Source organism: Pelobates fuscus, chromosome 11 (genome assembly GCF_036172605.1).
Source record: "Pelobates fuscus isolate aPelFus1 chromosome 11, aPelFus1.pri, whole genome shotgun sequence".
NCBI lineage: Eukaryota > Metazoa > Chordata > Amphibia > Anura > Pelobatidae > Pelobates > Pelobates fuscus.
The window spans coordinates 83,369,096-83,391,262 of record NC_086327.1 but is presented as its reverse complement, the minus strand read 5'-3'; the positions used below and the strand labels follow the sequence as shown (position 1 = coordinate 83,391,262).

At 43.8% G+C, this 22,167-nt stretch overlaps 1 protein-coding gene across 1 annotated transcript in view; it reads left to right on the top strand.

Moving 5' to 3' along the window:
• Positions 1-213: 213 nt before the first annotated feature.
• The window catches only part of TREH (trehalase), a 60,037-nt gene continuing 38,083 nt past the window's right edge, over positions 214-22,167 (top strand). Inside the window, exons 1-2 of the mRNA XM_063436172.1 lie at positions 214-423; positions 14,952-15,052. Coding sequence (XP_063292242.1) covers positions 329-423; positions 14,952-15,052 — 196 coding nt within the window. The 5' untranslated portion in view covers positions 214-328. The remainder of the gene's footprint in view (positions 424-14,951; positions 15,053-22,167) is intronic.

Genomic DNA, 22,167 nt, shown 5'->3' with positions numbered 1-22,167 from the left:
CACCACAATTTTAAATTTTGGGTTTAGTGCATAAACCCACATTTATACCACAGCTATCTACCTTAAAAGTCATATTTTAAAATGTGTTAGAGCACACACATTAACTAACACTGGCTTTTATATTATTAGTGTTCACTGTTATATGGCATACTGTACCTTTAAATATACTAAATACATTTCTGTGGGAGGGAAAGTTAGATTGTCAGGGTTCCAGAGAGCAGAGTGTTACTCATCAGCACAATATTAATAGCCAGATCGTATCTTGGGTACATTTTCTCCTGTGTAGGTTTTTGGGTACAGAGAGGCTTAGATCCTTTTGTTTTGCACAATGCAGTGGGTACCATGGTCTGTAATGTTCTATGTGACCTTCTGTTTCAATAATCAGGTGTGTCTGGCACAAAATTTGCCCCCTCCTTGTGACAGGTAAGTGATACGGTTTTATTTTTTCTGCATCTACAAAAGACTTATTAGAAATATAAATGCATTCAGGTAATGCGTCTGTGACACAAGTATAATGATGGATTTAGGAATGAAGCGATTTGTATTTCATGGGGGTTTGATCTCTGATTTCAAGCAAATTAAAATTGAAATGTCAATAATTACATAACAAATAGATCATTTGTAAAAAATTATCCAACTCCGCTAAAGTCTTGATTGTTTTGCCACTTGGATTTCAATTTGCGACAAACTGGAGTTTAGTGAATAATCCTCCTAGACTGTAAGTTTGTTTACGGTAAGTAAGGACTTCTTCACACTTAATTTTGTTAACTGCTTTCTGTTTTATTTCCCTTGTGCATGTTGTAAAGTGCCATTGAATTTAAGGCGTTATCCAAATTACGATAATAATATCTGATGGTGTGTGTCCTCAAACATCATAGGTGGTGCTGGCATTTTGTGGATATAATTAAATTAAAATATGCAAAACTAGTTTTGAGTTTGTGATTTTTGACAAACTTGCCGGAGATCCTGAATTTTCATAGTCTTTTTGGGGATAATTTAAGAATCCACAGCTAGTAAAATAATAAAACAGCAAAGACATTTTTAGATCCATTTGTTCCACTGGTAGAACATTTTCAGGACCTCCTGCTTTAGACAACTGTTTGTGTTCTACTGTCTTCAGTTGTCCTCCTTCCCTTTTGAAAATATGAATTTCTAATATGATATAATATGAGTAGATGACTCATTTTAATTCCAGACTACTGAATATATCATATTCTGCTGTATGTAATTCGGCAGCACATTGAGCAGGGAGATTGCTCTTTTCCTGTGATACCAAGCATTCCTGATAGGAAGTTCCCAAGGAAATTACCCTAAATTTTCCTATGCATAGGCTGATTTGGTAATTAACTTCCCCCTCTACTGTTCAATAACTAAATTAAATCAAACCAAGAATGACAAAAGTAACCAGTGGCAAACATTAAACACTAAATATATGGGTAGACAAAACGAAACAATTAAAAAGTTGATTGTTGCTCAGGACTCCTATTTCAGGGGAGAGCCAGGACTGGCTACCTCTTCTTCCCAAATCTTATAAGATTCTTGCATTTTTCTTCTCCTCACCATCCAAAGGATTCCCCAGTGAATAAAGGCACAGCCACGGGAGATCATGTGAAGGTAAGATTAAGTTAGTGGCCATAAAACGTCCCTTTTTCTTTCCTTCACTCATTGCTCCCTCGCGCCCGCCCGCGTTGGTAAATAAAGAATCAAAAACCCTTTATTTACTTACCTTACCTCAGCGCCGATGTCTCTCAACGCCCTGCGACAAGCGGGCACTAATGCGCATATGTGGCAAAAGCCACGCACGCATTAGCCCAGGAAAGCACTGAATCAATGCTCTACTATGGGGAAAAATCTGACATTGGAGTCGATCCAGGAAGCACCTCCAGTGACTGTCTGGGAGACAGACACTGGAGGCAGACATAGTGCTACAATGTAAACATTTCAGCTTCAGTTCTCAGCTGCAGTGGTCTGGGTGCCTATAGTGTCCCTTTAACCCCTTAAGGACACATGACATGTGTGACATGTCACGATTCCCTTTTATTCCAGAAGTTTGGTCCTTAAGGGGTTAAAGGTTCTGAGTTTGGCAAACACAGAGCATACAAAGGCAAAGCTTTAGGCGCTTCATGATGCTGTGTCTAGGAGAGCAAATATAAATGTAATTATCCCACAGCACAAGTTAGGGGAGGAAGCAGGTGTACAGTTTTTTTTAATGCAAAAATATTTATTTACTAAACTGTTAACCCTCACACTACCACCCAGGTATGATGAAATAGGGAAAGCCATTCTAACAGGCCAAATAGACAGTCGTAGGGGCCAGGGGCGTATTAGCCGCGAGGCAAACAAGGCATTTGCCTTGGGCGGCATTTTCCAGGGGGCGGCAAAAAACGCCGCCCCCAAATGCCCAAGGCAAATGTCTTGTTAGCCTTGCGGCTAACAGACCTGCTGGGCTGGTTGCTGGGCGGCCGGCGAGGGAGCTCTTCCCCTGAGCTCTCTGCTCAGCTCCCTCGCGCGCCGCCCGCAGAGTGAGACTGGGAGCCGGAATATGACGTCATATTCCGGCTCCGCCTCCCAGCCTCACTCTGCGGGCGGCGCGCGAGGGAGCTGAGCAGAGAGCTCAGGGGAAGAGCTCCCTCGCCGGCCGCCCAGCCTGCCCGCCAGTGCCGCCCTGCAGCCACTGGACCACCAGGGAATGGGAGAACCCCCCCACCCCCAGCATTCCCAAAGGTAAGGAGGCTGGGGGGGGGGAGTAAATAAAAAAAAAAAAATGTTAATGTGAGTGTGTGTGTGTGTCTCTGACTGTGTGTGTCTGATAGTGTGTGTGTGTGTGTGTCTGTTAGTGTGTGTCTGTTAGTGTGTGTCTGTTAGTGTGTGTCTGTGACTGTGTGTGTTAGTGTGTGTGTGTGTCTGTTAGTGTGTGTGTCTGACTGTGTGTCCGACAGTGTGTGTCTGTTAGTGTGTGTGTCCAACTGTGTGTGTTTGTTAGTGTGTGTGTCTCACTGTGTGTGTCTGTTAGTGTGTGTGTGTCCGACTGTGTGTGTTTGTTAGTGTGTGTCCGACTGTGTGTGTTTGTTAGTGTGTGTGTCTCACTGTGTGTGTCTGTTAGTGTGTGTGTCCGACTGTGTGTGTTTGTTAGTGTGTGTGTCCGACTGTGTGTGTTTGTTAGTGTGTGTGTGTCCGACTGTGTGTGTTTGTTAGTGTGTGTGTCTCACTGTGTGTGTCTGTTAGTGTGTGTGTGTCCGACTGTGTGTGTCCGACTGTGTGTGTTTGTTAGTGTGTGTGTCTCACTGTGTGTGTCTGTTAGTGTGTGTGTGTCCGACTGTGTGTGTTTGTTAGTGTGTGTGTCGACTGTGTGTGTTTGTTAGTGTGTGTGTGTCCGACTGTGTGTGTCTGACTGTGTTTGTCTGTTAGCTAGTGTATGCGTATCTGTCAGTGAATATGTGTGTATTTAGAAGGCGGGGCAGGGGGGAAGGGTTGGGTGGGGGTGGCGCGCGCGCGCGCGCGGGGGGGTGTCTGAGTTTTGTCCTGCCTAGGGCAGCACAAAACCAAGATACACCACTGGTAGGGGCCCTCCCGTGCCTGTATTGGCTGACTCTGACATAACTATGACCCTCTACTACTGCTGTTGGGGACCGGGGACCATCTATAGTTATTAAACCCCTCACTTTATGAGGTAAAGTAAGAAGAGGAAGGCAGTATCCTATTTATTTGCCAAGTCCCTAAAAACATCCGTTTGTTTTAAGAAATATTCTACTGATTTATCTCTTCATTCTGGGGCAAGTTTCTGAAATGTTTTGTGGCTTAATGTCTAAGGAATATGCAATCTGTCAGCATGAACTTAGAGCAAATTTGGTTATTTGGCTCTCATAGGAATTCTGGACTAATTCAGGTTAATGTAGTGTTTTTTGCTAATTCAGGTGATTGTGATGGATTTCCTTTAGCCTAGGATTGCTCCAAATAATTTATTCTTGATTTTTCTGTTGTAAATTCTACAGATAGTATAGGCAGGGGCGTATCTAGAGCATTTGGCACCCGGGGCTGGGTCCTATTTTTGGCACCCCCCCTCAACTTTAAATGTAAAAAACAACCTTTTTTTTTTTTTTTTTTTTAATGTATTTAGCACTGAGCAGTGTTTGTGTGTGAATGTATGCATGTTTTTGTATGGAGTATGAGTGAGTGAATGTAGGAGTGTGTGTTTGTATGTAGTGTTGGTGTTTGAATGCAAGCATGCATTTGTGTGTTGTGTGGTATTTGAATGCAGTGATGTGGTTATATATAATGGTATGGTTTGTATGTAGTGTTGACGTTGAAATGCATGAGTATATTTGTGTGTAGTGTTGGCGAGATTTTGAGATGTCTGCACATATACACATACACGGACATACACACATGCAGATACATATACACACACGCAGAAACACTGTGCTCTGCATGCTGGCATCTGACAACACATTTGCCTATAATTCACATTAGCCACCCAGATTTCTTGTTGTGGGCTGGCTGACACCTCTTAACCCCTTCAGGACGGAGTCAATAGTGCACGTTCTGATCAAAACAAAACGTAAACAAAAACTAGAATTTGCGCTATATGTCTGTTCACCCGTAGTTCCCCTCTTTCAAATTATATGCACCCACACTTATTATATATAATTTTGTTCAGGAGAAACAGGGCTTTAATTTATCATTAACTATTCATATATGGAACATTATTTATTATGAATAACATTTTCAAAAAATGTGAGAAAATAAGATTTTTTAAAAAAATTTGCATTTCCGTCTGACATTTTAACTGTGATTGTCATAATACTGTTGGGTTTTACTGCAAAAAAATGCACATATTTGTAATCAGCGATGTGTCACGAGTACAACAGTACCCCCCATTAACAGGTTTTATATTGTTTTGGAAAGTTACAGGGTCAAATATAGAACATTCCATTTTCAAATTGAAATTTTCCAGATTAGTAATGTTACCTTTGAGACGGTGTGGTAGCCAGGAATGAGAATAACCCCCATAATGGCATAGCATTTAAAAAAGTAGACAAGCCAAGGTATTGAAAGTGGGGTATGTTTAGTCTTTTTTAGTAGCCACTTAGTCACAAACACTGGCCAAAGTTAGCGTTCATATTTGTTTTTGTGTGAAAAAAGCAAAAAACGAATATTTGGCCAGTGTTTGTGACTATGGGGCTACTAAGAAAGACTGGACATACCCCACTTGCAATACCTCGGGTTGTCTACTTTTGCAAATGGTATGCCATCATGGGGGTAATTCTCATTCCTGGGCTACCATACGCTCTCAAAGGCAACATAACCAATCTGGCAAATTTCAATGTGAAAAAAATGAAATGCAAGCCTTATATGTGACTCTCTAACTTTCCAAAACACCATAAAACCTGTACATGGGGGGTACTGTTATTCTCGGGAGACTTCACTAAACACAAATATTAGTGTTTTAAAACAGTAAAACATATTACAACAATAATATAGACCATAAAAGTGCCGTTCGCTTGTAAAAAATGCGAAAATATCATCGTTGTAATACAATTTACCAGTTTGAAACACTAATATTTGAGTTCAGCGAAGTCTCCAGAGTAAAACAGTACCCCTTATGTACAGGTTTTATGGTGTCTTGGAGAGTTACAGGGTCAAATATAGTGCTTGCGAATTAAATTCTCTGCACTTTCTCCCTGTGTTGTCAGGCATGTCAATCAAATTTTAATTAATCAAATCACATAATTACGTTAAAAGATTATTTAAATATACACGTAGAATTTTAATATATATGCATTTATAGGTATTTAAATTCTACGTGTATACTAATGTAATCTTTTATGTAATTATATGTATTTATCTCTCTCTCTCTCTATATATTTATATATATATATATATATATATATATATTTGCGGTTATTTGTATTTTATATATAGATAGATATATAGAAGGCTTGGCCTGTAATTGTGGGAGGCACTTAATTTCCCTATTTAAACCCAGTGAGCCCCTGCTTACCTGTCTTCGACGATCTCGGAAGTGCTTCAGTGTACTTCCGGTTTACAGATCCGTGACGTCAGTTTCCCGCCCGCCGGCAGCCCGGTTCAAACGCCCTGCGGCTGTATTCGTGAGTATAACGCTTTTGCCTTACACGGACGGCATCGAAATCGTAAGTTTAGCCCTGTCGCTCACGGGCTCGGATTCACTCCGCTCCTGCATTTTCTCGGTCAGTGTAACACGTTCAGTTACACTTACACCTCGTAGTCTCGTTTAGCCGCACCGGGTTGCCATACGTTTTTCGTTCAGTTGGTGCAATACCTTCATTTTGTTCCGTTTTCTGGATATTGTTCACATTTTAAGCAATAATTTAGTAGTTACGTTTTATAAAAGGGGTTTAGGCGGTTTGTAGTATTGCCCAGTATTCTAAACTTCTGTATTTTAAGTAGTTTATATGGTCCCCTTAAAGTCATAAATAGCTAAGTAGATTAAATAGGGTGTATGTTGTTCCATTGTTTTAAATGGCTGTTCTTGTCCTATTTTTTGTTGTAGTCCTTACTAGTACTGACACTTCTCGCAAGTGGCCCTTCGCGGGTATACGTGTTCGCAGCTTTGTTAAAGAGGTAGGCCTCTGTGTCACCCAGTTCATTTGTGTGTATATTGTAGTTAAATAGTACGTTTCATAAATAGGTCACGTTTCTTTTCCTTTAGTTCCATTGGTTCCCTTCAGGATAATACTCCTTTATTAGGTCAAGTAAAGTTTTTCTTCCTCTGCAGGTATGTTATTGGTGTGTCCTGGGGGGGGGGGGGGGGTTCGAGGACTAGTTGTAATTCTCCCGCCAACTTAGGTATGTTCCCATAGGCCTCTTTGCCTATAAGTTTAGAGGTCCCGCAAGGCATAGGTCAGCCCTTACGTTCGGAGGTTCAGGCCAATCGTCCCAACGCATAGCTATAGCCTTGCTTCAAAACTTAGTTAGGGCCTCACCAGTCACGGCCAAACGTTTTGCTTCTTTTTCATGTCACCGAGAGGCCAACACCCCGCCACCCACCTCAGTGGCACCAAGGCCCCACGAGCCAAATCATAGTTAGTGCCTCTCATAGCCACTTGGCAAGTAGTTAGGGCCTCATCTGCCACCAACGAAAGCTAAGCTAATACAATTTCGCCTTTGGGCACTAGCCTAGTAAGTGGGGTCCCTCCAGCTATTTATTTTTCAGTACTAAACTCACCCTCTCTGCCCCCCTTAGAATGTCCAACGCTTCGGTGTTAGAAGACAATCTGTCGGTTACCAGCACCCCTCTCAGGTCGGGCACGCAGAGAAGGCAACCAACCCCTCCAAGTCCAGCTTCCAGCTATCGCTCCTGGACTATCCCTAAGATTACCGCTGAACTTAAAAAGAGGAATATCCCTTATCCGGCTTCAGCTAGGAAGAATGAACTTTTTCGTTTATTAAACTCTACTGAGGATAACGAAAGGCCTGGCCCTAGTTCACAGGTTAATGTACTTAATAGCCTGGCTGAATTACACGCCATGATGGCCTCCCTAGTGTCCTCAGTTGCCACCATCAATAACAGATTGGATAACCTGGAAGCGAATAATGTTCCTACAGTCCCCGAGATTCCCGGGCCGGTTGTCCAATCCACACCCGCCCTAGGAGGTAACAGTAACCCTCCACCGGCTAGGAAAGTTACTAACGTTATTAATCCTATTCACCTAATACCGCAGTCTCTCAGACGTGACATCATAGAGGGAAAGGATGTTAACTTGGCCTCGCTACTGATAGCGGCTCAAGACGTGGTAGAAAACAGGGCGTACACGTTTGAGGATCTATCAGTAGTAATGAGGGCCAGAGACCCTAGGTTGAATAGGAAACTTAACATTCCTGAGTTTGTCTTGGCATTTGGCCTATACAGAGACGTTATCTGTACTGCTTTTCCCCTCCGCAGAGAGGAGCTAGATTTGTACCTACACAAGGTGATAGAGCTAGCTTATAAGTACGGGGGCTTTGCCTTTTACGACTATCACAAGTCATTCTCCTCTAGGTCAGCCGCTTCATTGTCTCAATATAATGCAGTCACGGACTGGGGTCAGCTAGACACAGAATTGTTTCTTACGCATTTTGCAGGTCTCAAAACCCCTTCCTGTGCCATATGCTCGTCTGCAGCTCACTCCATTAATTTCTGTCCTGAAAATGTAGCTATCCCCTCTACCAGTAACGCCAACTCCGATTTTCAGTCAACTTCCAACCAGAAGGAGATTAGAGACAAATTAGGCAGGCCAATAGTGTTCTTAGGCAAAGCTCAGGTCTGCAATAATTTGAATGCTGGGGGTTGTAGTTACAGTGCTTGTAGACTGCTGCATGTGTGCTCGCTTTGTTTCAGGGCACATGCCAAGACAATGTGCCCTAACAAATTGTACCCTAAAAAGGCATCCACTCCAATAAACATACCGAGTTTGCAACGTTACCTGGCTAATCATCCTTCTTTACATCTGGTGGAATTTCTCACGTCAGGGTTCACTCACGGGTTTCACACAGGCTTTGTCTCTCTCCCCTCAGGCATCTTGGAGTGCCCCAACCTTCAGTCAGCTCTCACAGACCCCGACACCCTACAAGTACTCTTACAGAAAGAAGTAGATAACGGCTTCATGATAGGCCCTTTCACTACTCCTCCTTTCTCCTCATGGAGAACTAACCCTCTAGGTATCGCCACTGGGAAGTTTAACAACAAAAAGAGACTTATTATTGACTTTTCTGCACCACACGCCTCTCCCACACCTAGCCTGAATGCACTAATCCCGTCAGAAGATTTTTCTCTTCAGTACGCTAGAATCGATGATGCCATTCAAGCGATTATTAACTCCGGGAAGGCAGCCTGGTTAAGTAAGTCAGATATTACTAACGCCTTTAAGTTACTTCCCATTCATCAATCACTCTGGCATCTGCACGGAGTTAAGTGGCAAGACAACTACTATTTCGCTACCAGGCTTACTTTCGGCTCCAAAAGTAGCCCCAAGTTATTCGACCTGTTCGCCGAAACCTTAACGTGGCTTCTCCTGAACTTCTGCAGATGCCCAGTTGTCATTCATTATTTAGATGACTTCCTCACCATTGAACCTCACCACTGCACTCCACGCAGCCTTAATCACTTGCTCACGCTCTTCAAAGATTTAGGTGTCCCCGTAGCCCAGGACAAAACTGAAGGTCCCAAAACCGAAATTACTTTTCTGGGGATTACACTCAATTCTGTCACCATGCACGCCAGCCTGCCCCAGGAGAAAGTAGACCGAATTCTGTCTTACATTAGCACCTGCATGTCACTAGGCACTTGCACCAGGAAACAGCTACAGTCACTTTTAGGCTCACTTAATTTCGCCATGAGAATAATTCCACAGGGTAGGTCTTTCATTTCCAGAATCCTTTCACTTTTGCACGGTCTCCCTGACGATGACTCCACTACACCCTTAGACGAGTCAGCTACAGCTGACCTGAGAATGTGGCAGCTGTTCCTTTCCTCGTGGAATGGCAGGTCACTGTTTGTTCCCCCCGTTTCCGACGATTCCCCAGTACTCTGGACTGATGCTTCAGGTACCTTAGGCTATGCGGCCATATTTGGAGACGAGTGGCTGTACGACTCCTGGACGGTCGAAACCACGTCACTCGAGAGTTTCAGTACCACCTCCTCTCTTTTTGAGATCTACCCTATCGTAGCAGCAGCTTACACGTGGGGGGTAGAGTGGAGGGGGCAATCAGTCAGGTGTTTTTGTGACAACTTAGCTACCTGTAACATCATCAACAAGGGCCGCTCTCAGTCCCTCACGATCATGAACCTAGTCAGGAGACTCACTTGGCTAGCAGCTAATCTCCAGTTCTGCATATCCTGTGTTCACGTCCCAGGTATACAAAATACTGCCGCTGATGCTCTGTCACGCTTCAATTTGCAGGAGTTCTTCAGACTACATCCTACAGCTTCCCAGCAACCCAGGGTACCTCCAAAATTCCAAGACCTGGTAATGCGTTAAGCACTCTCTTACAACTAAGCGGCACGCTTGCTCAGGCGGGTCTATCCCTTAACACGAGGAAAGCCTATTACAGAGCATATGAACTGTTTATGTGTTTTGTTCGTAATTACTGTGTAATAAATGTTTTTTCTGTTGAAACCATGGTTGCTTTCACAACTTTTTGCCACTTTTCTCTTAATCTAGCTTACAACACAATCAAACTCTACTTAACGGGAATCCAACACTACATGTTAACCTCCTTTCCCAACAAGTCTCCTTTCCTATCTTCCTACCCTCTTAAAAGTGTCCTCAAGGGCATTCATAACTTGTCAGTACACATACCCACTAAACGCCTTCCCATAGATAGTAAGCTGTTTAAGAATTTGTCCGATGTACTCGACACGTCCCCTTTCGAACATATCACAAACCTCGTTATCAAATCAGCGGCTTATCTAGCCTTTTATGGTTTCTTGAGACCCAAAGAGTTCACTGTAGAGAGAGCTTCTGATTTCAGCTCGTGCCTCCAAAAGAAACACTTAGTTAAAAATCTAGATCACTACACTTTGTCCGTTACCCGTACCAAAACAAGCCAAACAGGCCCACCAGTGGAAATTAACTTTTATCCCACTTCAACCAAATGGTGTCCCGTCCGTGTATTGGATAAGCTAGTAGCAGCCCAAGCTAATTCCGCTCCTGATAGCCCACTTCTAGCTATACTAGGGAAACCCCTGACCACAAAAATTTTCATGCTTTACATACGCACCCTTTTACTCCGCTTGGGACAAAACCCACGTTCATTCTCGGGCCATTCTTTTCGCATTGGAGCAGCCACAGCTGCCTCAGGTAATCATGTACTGACACACATAATTAAAAACATGGGGAGGTGGAAATCATCCGCATACAACAGATACATTCCCAATCCAGAGAAAGAGATAAGGCTGGCTTTCTGTGATATGACTAAATGATGTACCGCTTAATAAACGCATTTTGTTTTTAATGGTTATTATTTTTGCCCTCTTTTACAGGCCTAACCTTACGTCAGTTTCGGCACACCTCAACTGACTTGCTATTAAGGAACTACCTATTTTAAACCCTGTTTTCCTTACGTCCTCGGAATGTGCCGTACACAAATAGAAGGCTTGGCCTGTAATTGTGGGAGGCACTTAATTTCCCTATTTAAACCCAGTGAGCCCCTGCTTACCTGTCTTCGACGATCTCGGAAGTGCCCCTCCCACCGCACCCTCAATTTTATCATTTTCCTAGGTGGGCCCTCTTTTACAGGCCTAACCTTACGTCAGTTTCGGCACACCTCAACTGACTTGCTATTAAGGAACTACTTATTTTAAACCCTGTTTTCCTTACGTCCTCGGAATGTGCCGTACACAAATATAGAATGTCATTCTAAGTGTATTTTGTTACCGATATATATATATTAATAACAAAATACAGTTAGAATGAAATTACATATGCACATATAATTTATATTAAATTTTGTTTCAATATTTTATTTATTTATTTTATTATTTTATTTATTTATTATTTTAATTATACGTATTTATATATAATATATATATATGTACATCTATTATATATATATAATATATACATATTATATATATGTAACGTCATTCTAAGTGTATTTTAATATTAATATATATACTTATATTAATATTAAAATACACTTTGTATGACGTTACATATATATAATATGTATATATATTATATATATATTATATATACATATTATATATATATATAAAAATATTTTACATTTATTTTTACACATGTTTAATATATTTATTTTCCCACCAGCAGGGGTCCCCCTGCTGGCAGATCCATAGCCAGCTATAGGGGGCCATGTGATCGCTCTTTGAGAGCGATCACATGGCCCCCGGGGGCCTCATTTGCCGGAGGGGGGCTGCCTGGGCTGTCAGGCAGCCCCCCATAAGAGGATCGCGGCGGAGGTGAGTACACCTCTCCAACAGGGGCTTAAAGCCGTTACGACGTACCATGCCGCCGCAACGGCTTTAAAGCCCATTTAATGCGGGACGGCATGGTACGTCGTAACAGCGTTAAGGGGTTAACTTTGATCATTGTTTAGCAGATAACTTCCCTATTTGCTATCCTTATGTGAGCTTGCCATATTTAAGGACACCAAATAAGGGAACTATCTGCTAAACAGCACCCTCATTTGGTATCTTTAAATATGGAAATCTTGCATACGGGCACCAATTCAGGAAATTGTCTACTAAACAGCTAAAGGATCAAAATTAAAAACGCCTTTTTCTTATTTTCAGTTGTTTAGTAGATAAATCCCTTATTTGTTATCCTTATATTAGATTGCAATATTTAAGGACACCAAATAAGGGAGCTATCTACTAAACACATACACAGAGATACACACAATCACACACACAATCACAGATATACACAAACACAATCACAGACCTACACACATACAATCACAGACACACAATCATTACATACATACACACATTTAATAAATAAGATGTCCACCCAGCCTCCCTACCTTGCTCTAGAAGGGCTGGAGTGGATCCTCAGTCCCTGGTGGTCAGTGGTTGCTGCTGGGATCTCTGTGCTCTTCCTGCACAGGCCCCTCGCACGCCCTGTAATGACGCTGAGGCCGCAATGACACCATATCCCGGCTGCCGTCTCACTGCAGGGCGAAGACCGTCAGACACAGTCAGAATCACACAGTCCCACACACACAGTTACAGGCAGACAGTCAAACACACAGTCACAGGCAGACAGTCACACACACGCGCACGCAATCACAGGCAGATAGTCACACATACACACACAGTCACAGACAGTCACACACACACACAATCCCAGGCAGACAGTCACACATACACACAGTCACAGACAGTCACACACAATCACAGGCAGACCGTCACACACACACACACACACACACACCATCACAGGCAGAGAATCACACATACATACACACACAGTCACAGACAGTCACACACACACACACCATCACAGGCAGACGGTCTCTCTCACACACACACACACACAGGCAGACAGTCGCACACACAGTCACAGACAGTCACCAAATAAGGGAGTTATCTACTAAACACATACACAATCACACACATAATCACAGATATACACAAACACAATCATAGGCAGACAGTCACACATACACACAGTCACAGACAGTCACACACACACACACGCAGAGTCACTCAGACAATCACAGGCAGACAGTCACCCACACAGTCACAGACAGTCACACACACAGTCACACAGTCACAGACAGTCACATACAGCACACACGCAGTCAAAGACAGTCACACACACAGTCACACAGACAATCACACACAGTCACACAGGCAGACAGTCACTCACAGTCACACAATCACACACAGTCACACAGGCAATCACAGGCAGACATTCACACACACACACAGGCAATCACACACACACACAAAGACAGTCACAATCACAGTTACACACAGCACACTCTCTCTCACTTACAGTAAGCTTGGGCTGGAGGAGTAGTGGATTCAGTCCCTCTGGCTCCTGTGCTGTAGTTGGGGAAGCAGGGACTCCCTCCTGCTTCCCCCCTTGTGTGCAGCAGTAAGAGGCTGCATTTAGCTCCGCCCCCGCATCCGGCTTGGCTCCGCCACCCCGGCCGTTCTAGCTCCGCCCCCAACTCGCCGTGCAGCCAGATATCCAGCTCCTGCTCCCAGCCCCTGCATGTGAGCTGTGTCGGCTGCCCGGTGCCCCTGCTGCTATGGCAACCGGTGCAGCCACACAGCTCACTGACCCCCAAGCCTGGTGGCACCTGGGGCGGACCGCCCCCCCCTTAGTACGCCACTGAGTATAGGACCCCCAATATTATTTGGCAATACTGTTAAAGTTATTAGGATATTAAAAAATAAATATATATATATATATATATATATATATATATAAAATCACTTTTAATATAAGATAGTGTTGTGAGTTACATGCTGATAATTCTTTTTTTCATAACAATTAAAACACATGATTTTAAAACAGACTGGGTAGGTCAAGCATATAGTCTATGCCAGTGGTTCCCAAACCAGTCATGGCCCACCAACAATCCAGGATTTATGTATTTCCCTGTGTTATTCCAGTGGCGATACTGACAAAGCCTGGACTGTTGGTGGTTTCGAGAACTGGTTTTGGGAAGCACTGGTCTATGCTATGATTCTCCTTTTCCTCCAAACTAAAGAGATGTCCCCATCTTGTGTGTCTACTGCCATGTCCAAAGCTTGCTGGGGTATTAGAAATTGACTTTTAAATCTGGTTATTCCTGCAATCTGGATTAACCTGCACACACCTTCAATGGGTGTAACAGGGTGGCAGAAGGTCACAAAACATATGAAAGGATTTAGCATTTCATGGGACGTACCCTTTATAGGTTGATATCGTCGATGACTTCAAGGTAACCACAATTTCACGCAACACTTTTAACTCGCATCCCCTCATTTTTTTTTAGTTTTTTTTAGTATTATCAGAATAGTTTACTAAAGTTAGAGTTCTTTGGAATTACAAAGAAAATTTCAACTTTAGGGCCAAAGTATCCAAACGAGAAAAAATTTCCCAGCCAGCTATGCTTCCAATTTGGCTACTTTGATTTTAGATTTGAAATTCACACTCAGTTTTAAACAATTCTGACTTTTTAGTAAAAGCTCCTGGTTATTGTGAAACTCACTGCCTTACTCACTAGATCTAAATAAAAACTACATTATTAGGATTCTAAAAATGGAGAAGCAGGGCAAAGTATATTTTTTATATTTATTTTTTAAAACTGCAAACATTTATACTTTTCTATAATGTTTTGTATCACTTGCTTGTTTTACAAACAAACTTACATATTTAACTTAAATTCAACTAAAATGTTCTCAGTTTATTAATTTGTTAGCTGTTTAATTACATTGATTTCTCTCATTTGATTCTCTTGTCCATTTTTAGTACCATTTACTGTACCGGAAATCTACTTCACACTGTCCAGATGGCCAAAATCTTCAAAGACGATAAGCATTTTGTTGACATGGGTCTACGTGATACACCTAGTAGGTTCTGATGTTATTTGTTATATTTCATTACTTTAACCATCAAGCTAACCCTAACTCTGATTTTTACTAATCTATGAACAGAAAAGGGGATCAGGTCCTGGAATAGTATGCTATAGGATGCAAAGGGTTACAGAACGTTATTGACCAAATTTTCTCCGAGTCCAGGGTTCTCAACAGTCTCACTTTTTGCAGGAGAGTCCCAATTTCAGGGTCCTGTCCCATCATCCCAATTTAGTACCCTGTTGTCCAGTATGGAGGGACACCATCTGTCCTCATGTAGGTTGCAGGCCGACCAGGAGGCGGTCTGTTAGCTTACTTAATTCAGTGGGCGATATGACCATTATGGGTGTTACCAGTGATGCAAGTTGCATCACAGGCAGTGCCTCCTAGAAGGCCAGCCCACCCTTCCCAATTACCAACCCTGTTCCAATGTCAGGTGGTATGTCCTAATCACACAAACAAGTATTCAATAAAGTATAATTTGACGGTAATTCAAAATTGATTTAAAATTTTGGACCACAGTAGCCAAACTGGAAACAAATTCTTTAATTCAGCTGTTTTCAGCTTGGCCTAAACGTTGAAATTCACCTCAATTCACTGTGAATTCCTGACAGTTTAAACTTTATTGAATAACCCTGACACTTTTGATATATAGAACTCGTATAGCTTTTCTTTGTATACAGGAAATTAATAAAGTCTAAATTTGGCATTCCAAGCTATTTCAACATGCCTGAGTTGTGATGTTTATCCCATTTACACTGCTGTGTAAATAGCAAAGCATGTATCAGGAATGTAGCCAACAGTCATGTGATATCCTGTTTTCTTTAAGGATTCATTATAGTATTCATAGAGTTAATTTATTGGCTTCAGTAATCATACTTCTACCGTGAGAAGCTTGGGACGGTCTCCAGTCCTGCTGCAATTTCCCATATTACAAAGGCGTACACCTATTTTTTATTAGAATATAGATGCCAACATGTGAAAAAATTCCACTGACATTTTGCTCCAGGGGCACATCATAGAGAAATAATTTGTGGCCATAAAACAATTAAAAGAAAAATTATTTTTAAAAACAAAGGCTACCGTGAAAGTACCTTTTTATTTAATCGTAAATAAATCGATCTTAAAACAATTGTTATATATGTGTGTAGAAGGCCTCCATCGGCGGTGACCATGATGGTCCTAGGGGCCCAGACTAGGGCTGCCATCAGGGCATTCCTTCAATTGTAAGAGGCCCAAGCCAGGTCCTATATCCATACCCTTATATGCAAAAAGACCTGGTCAGGGAGATCAAAGATCTACCACCATGGGTATTTGCAGAGCTCTGCAGCCGGAAGGGTTCGACGTGGTGCCGCGACTTGCGAGAAGAGCCTTAACCCGGTAGAGAGGTGAAGGCAGAGAGGATTTGCAGCCTACCGGATGCAGGTAAGAAACAGGGAGGGGGGAAATAAACATAGAAAAAAGAATGAAATAAAATAATATTTACAAAATAAATATAGTAATACAAATAAAGAGCTGCTTCCTTTTCAGGCCCCACTTAGCTCAGCCCCTATCTTACCCAGCAAACACTCTCTCACACTGCACACAGAAACATACACCACATCCCTTGCACACAAACACACACAAAAAAGCACACAATGCATCCCTCATACACGCCCACAATGCGTCCCTTATACACGCTGAAACACTCAATGCATCGCTTGCACACACACAATGCATCCATGGCCGTTTAAAGGAATTTAGAGGTCCCAAGCAAATTGGACATGAAGGCCCCCCAACCCCACCCCCCCTCCCCCCTCCCCCCGCGCCCCCCACAGGCACACAAAGCCTACAGGAACCACAGCATAGCCATACAGTTTAAGTTCACCCACACTTTATATACATAAAAAAGGTTTACAGTGCAAATACTGATGTTGCATATACTATGCATAAATAAAAAAAAAATTTACAGTGCAAATACTGCTGTTGCATATAATTTGCATAAAATTTTAACATTTTCGGGGGGGCGGAGCCTGACTGCTGGACGGTCGCATGCTGCCCGAGCTCCGGGCCCAAGACCAGCAAACCACAGGTTTACCAAGCCAAAACGATCGACAAATCGCTCCACTCACCTACTGGGCACTAGTAAACAGCCCGGGGACATGGTGCATGCGGTAAACCCACCGACAGACAGCTACTCCACGATGAAGCAACCACGTGGCCTACGGGAGGCCGAGGCGGGGGGAGACGGCCGCTCTCCTTGCACTCCGGTCGACCACGGAGCCCACAATTGCTCCCACCCTCCCCCCTACGGACCGGCGGGGGTCATCCCGGTCCCCCAGAAGGCACAGGCATGCTCACCCCGTCCTAGCCTGAGGGGCCCTGCAGACTCGGATTCCCACACGGCAGGAGCCAAGATGGCCACCGGACAGGAACCCATCTCACCTCAAACCCCCAAGATACAGGCCACCCAGGAGGATGGTATCGCCAGGGCCTTTGATGAATTCTGGGCCAAATACCAAGAACTAACCCTGCAGAGCGAGGCACAGCATGCTACCGAAGAACTGACCAACAGCAATAGATGGATGGACATGAATCTAGGCCAGGCAGACCCTAAGCAAGCTACAAAGAAGCTGGAGGATAAGTGGAAACACCACAACAGGTGGAGTGCCACCCAGGGTCTGACCCGGTCTCACCCACCAGTCCAACCGCAGCTTACCTCCACCCACACTCCTTACAGCACCTCCAGACATACACTTAGGGCACAGAGGCCTCTCTCCACACGAGACCATCAGGCCGGTCACCATCACCGTCCACCCAAACACCCACCGAGAGACCTGGGGAATACGCCACGGTGGAACAAACACAAGCAGAAGTCCAAACCAGGAAGGGGCCAAACTACAGCATGGAAAGCGGGGAGGAGAAGGTTGGAAACCCGACGCAAGCCCCTGCGGGTCGGCAAAAGCACACCAGCGGTGAGTCACCAAACTGAACGGAGACCAACACCAGGACTATCCACCCAAACCCCCCCTCCCCGCGCTGTGATCATAACCCCACCTGGGCAAAGTCACCATGGTGGAGACCACCAGACTCCCAGGCGCAGCCCAGCCCAGTACCACTACCTAAAAGTGCTGTGGCGCGATGAGGGACCTCCTCATACTCACCAAACCGCCTTAACAGAGGATACCAATCACCAAAAAACCCACCATCCCCACCAGGGACAACAAGCCCACGACATGCTCATCACAAGACAGGGGACTTATGCAACCATGCGATCTGACTACATCCCGGCTGGACACTGGAAGAGCACTGACTGGGGGGACCCCCACCGCCTACTGCTCCGGGCACTGACCCGACGGCTGATGGGGATCGGTTAGACCACACAGGCTGGACATTACGTTACTTAATACAGAGGCAATACACTAAGCTTAACACAATATGTGCACCCAATGTTTTGCCTATAACAATTTTTTTGCCTATACCTGAGCTACATATTATATATAATTATTAGCGCTAGTGGAATCTTAATTTAGAAATCGTTAAACAAATGTCACTATACCTTTCACTCATACGTAATATGCAATAGAAATGCCTTAATCTATAGTGCTAAATGTATGATCTATTACTATGTCTATACTCGTACCTTACCTTTTCTGTTGAGCAGCATAGAAGAACATTACTATATAAAAAAAATGTGCAGTACTCTCTCATGCCTAACTAATGTACCTATATGTTAGCAAACTGCTTACCCTAGCTGTTGTGGCATTGTAAGCCTAATGTGATATATCCGTGCACAAATAAAATAAAGAATTAAAAAAAAAAAAAAAATTGAACATTTGCAAAAAACACCACTGTACCATGAAATCAAATATACATAAAAAAGTGCACAATAACTAAATCCAACATACTTAAAACACACACACACACTAACACTCACAATAACATTTTTCAGTTCTCACAAACTCCTTAAACTCACAAACTCTTACTCTTTCCCCCCTCCCTATGTTCTTCTTACTGCCCCATGTTCGTCTTACTCCTCCCCCAACCCCTATGTTCTTCTTTCTGCTCCCGCCCTATGTTCTTCTTACTGCCCCCATATTCTTCTTACTCCTCCCCCCCTATGTTCTTCTTACTACTCCCCCCTCCCTATGTTCTTCTTGCTCCCCTCCCACCCTCCGTGTCCTTCTTACTCCCCTCCCCCTCCCTGTGTCCTTCTTACTCCTCTCCCGTGTCCTTCTTACTCCCCCGTGTCCTTCTTACTCCCCCCTCCTTTCCTTCTTACTCCCCTCCCCCCTCCTGTCCTTCTTACTCCCCTCCCCCTCCTGTCCTTCTTACTCCCCTCCCCCATCCCTGTGTCCTTCTTACTCCCCTCCCTCATCCCTGTGTCCTTCTTACTCCCCTCCCCCGTGTCCTCCTTCTTACTCCTCCCGCCCCCTGTCCTTACTCCCCTCTTCCCCTCCCTGTGTCCTTCTTACTCCCCTCTCCCCTCCCTATGTTCTTTTTACTCCCCCCCCCATGTTTTTTTTACTCCCCCCCTCCTCCTCCCTATGTTTTTTTTACTCCCCCCTCCCCATGTTTTTTTACTCCCCCTCCCTATGTTTTTTTTACCCCCCCATTTTTTTACTCCCCCCATGTTTTTTTTACTCCCCCCTCCCCCTCCCCCTCCCTGTTTTTTTTACTCCCCCATGTTTTTTTACTCGCCCTCCCTATGTTTTTTTTACTCCCCCTCCCCCTCCCTATGTTTTTTTTTTACTCCCTCCATCTTTTTTTACTCCCCCCTCCCCCTCCCTATGTTCTTCTCACCTCCCATTCCTTGTAGCGTGACCGAGCTCCTCTTCTCTTCCTCCTGGCTCTCAGCCCGGCCGGATACCGCACGGTACAGGAGATTCAGTTTCCTGTTCACGGCCGGACTAAAAGGAAGTGAGCACTCAGTGACTGACAGCCAGGAGGAAGAGAAGAGGAGCTTGGCCACGCTACAGGGAAGGGGAGGTGACGAGAGAGGAGTGCTGCAGCCTCCTGAGGCTCTCTATAGAGCGCTCAGACGGCTGCAGCCTTATAGGAAACACCGGTTCTGCTTGGGGCCCCGGGCCAGCTCGGGGCCCCAAGCAATTGCTTGGTTTGCCTGCCTGGTAGCGACGGGCCTGAATGCATCCCTTACACACAGAAAGACACAATTCATCCTTTACGCACACGGAAACACACAATGCATACCTTGTGCGCACATGCACAATGAATCCGTTACACACGCTGAAACACTCAATGCATCCCTTACACACACACAAAATGCATCACTTGCACACACGCAATGCATTCCTTATATACAGAAACACACAATGCATCCTTTACACACACACACACACAGAAAAACACAATGCATCACTTACACACACCCACAGAGAAACTCAATGCGTCCCTTACATACACCCATAAATACACAATGCATCCCTTACACACAGAAACACACAATGCATCGTTTATACATACAGACACAGAAACACACACTGCCTCCCTTACACACACACACAGAAACACAATGCATCCCACAATTTCTATCCCTTACACATAAACGCACTGCATCTCCTAAACACACACTACATCTCCTACACATCCCATAAGCACATACTCTACAATAACACACACCATATCCCATACACTCCATTTTCTGTGAGTGAACTCATGGGTTGGCCCTGTAGGTGAACTAATGGGCAGGCCCTGTTGGCCCAGGTCTTGAGCTATGTAAGGGGCCCCAATAGTTTATGATGTTGACACTGTATATATATATATATATATATATATATATATATATATATATATATATATACACACATATATATACACACTGACCCAAGACATTGTGCTGCCTGGGTCCAAGGATGACATTCTGCTCCCCCCCCCCCCACCAAAAGCACACCAACATCCATTATGTTATGCAGCATGTGTATTGGATGTAGTGTGTGTAGTGAATGCATTATGTGTGTGCGTATTTGTGTATATAGTGGATGCAGAGTGTGTGTGTAGTGGAGGAAGTGGCTGTGTGTCGTGGATGCTGTGTATGTGTCATGAATGTAGTGTGTATTGAATGCAGTGTATGTATGTATTGTATGCAGTGTGTGTATTGAATACATTGTCCGTGTGTGTGTGTGTAGTGGATGCTTTGTGTCTAGTGGATGCAGTGTCTGTGTAGTTACTGTAGTGTCTGTAAATGTAGTAGCGTCTCTATTGTGCATGTAGTGTGTGTAGTGTTGGATAAGTGCTGGGGGTGAGCAGTTTAAATTAAATTTGGCGTATCTCCCCCCCTTGCCTCTTACCTTTGGGCTGGAAGTAGGGGACAGTGTGTTGGACGGTGACAGTGTTGGACAGTGTGTAGGAAGGTGACAGTGACATTGTGTAGGAAGGCTGTGTGGGTTCCAGTGTGTGAGACAGGCTATGCACAAAGTCTCTACACACAAGCTCACTGACGCGCATACACACAGACACAAGCTCACTAGCACACACATATACACAAGCTCAGACACACAGAGACTCACTATATAAAAGCTCACTGACACACATACACAAGGTTACTACACACAAGCTCACTGAAACACAAGGTTATTACACACAAGCTCACTGACACAGACATACATACACACAAGCTCACTAACCCACATGCTCTCTGACACACATACACACAGACATACATACATACACACAAGCTCCCTGACACACATGCTCACCGACACACAGGCATACATACACACATGCTCCGTGACACACAGGCATACATACACACATGCTCACTGACACACAGACATACATACACACGTAGAGAAAATAATCAGTGTGGATCAACTGTGACAGGCCATAAATAGGTTATGTCTCAGTGGTTCAAACTAACAGAGCATCAATGAGAGATTTCAGGGATCTCTTTCAGGGCTTGACCCAATAGTGCTAACAAAAATAATAAAATAGGTATGCAAGTACACCAAAGGTGAGTATGCCTCCCCTGCCTGGAGATAATGGTAGCAGTCAGTTAAAGAAAACAAAAATTATAAAAAAGATATATAGCAATATGTATTTAGAGAATTGCAAGCTATGAAATACACCCGGTCTGTGTAGTTCTTGCATACCTCTTTTATTATTTTTTAACATAC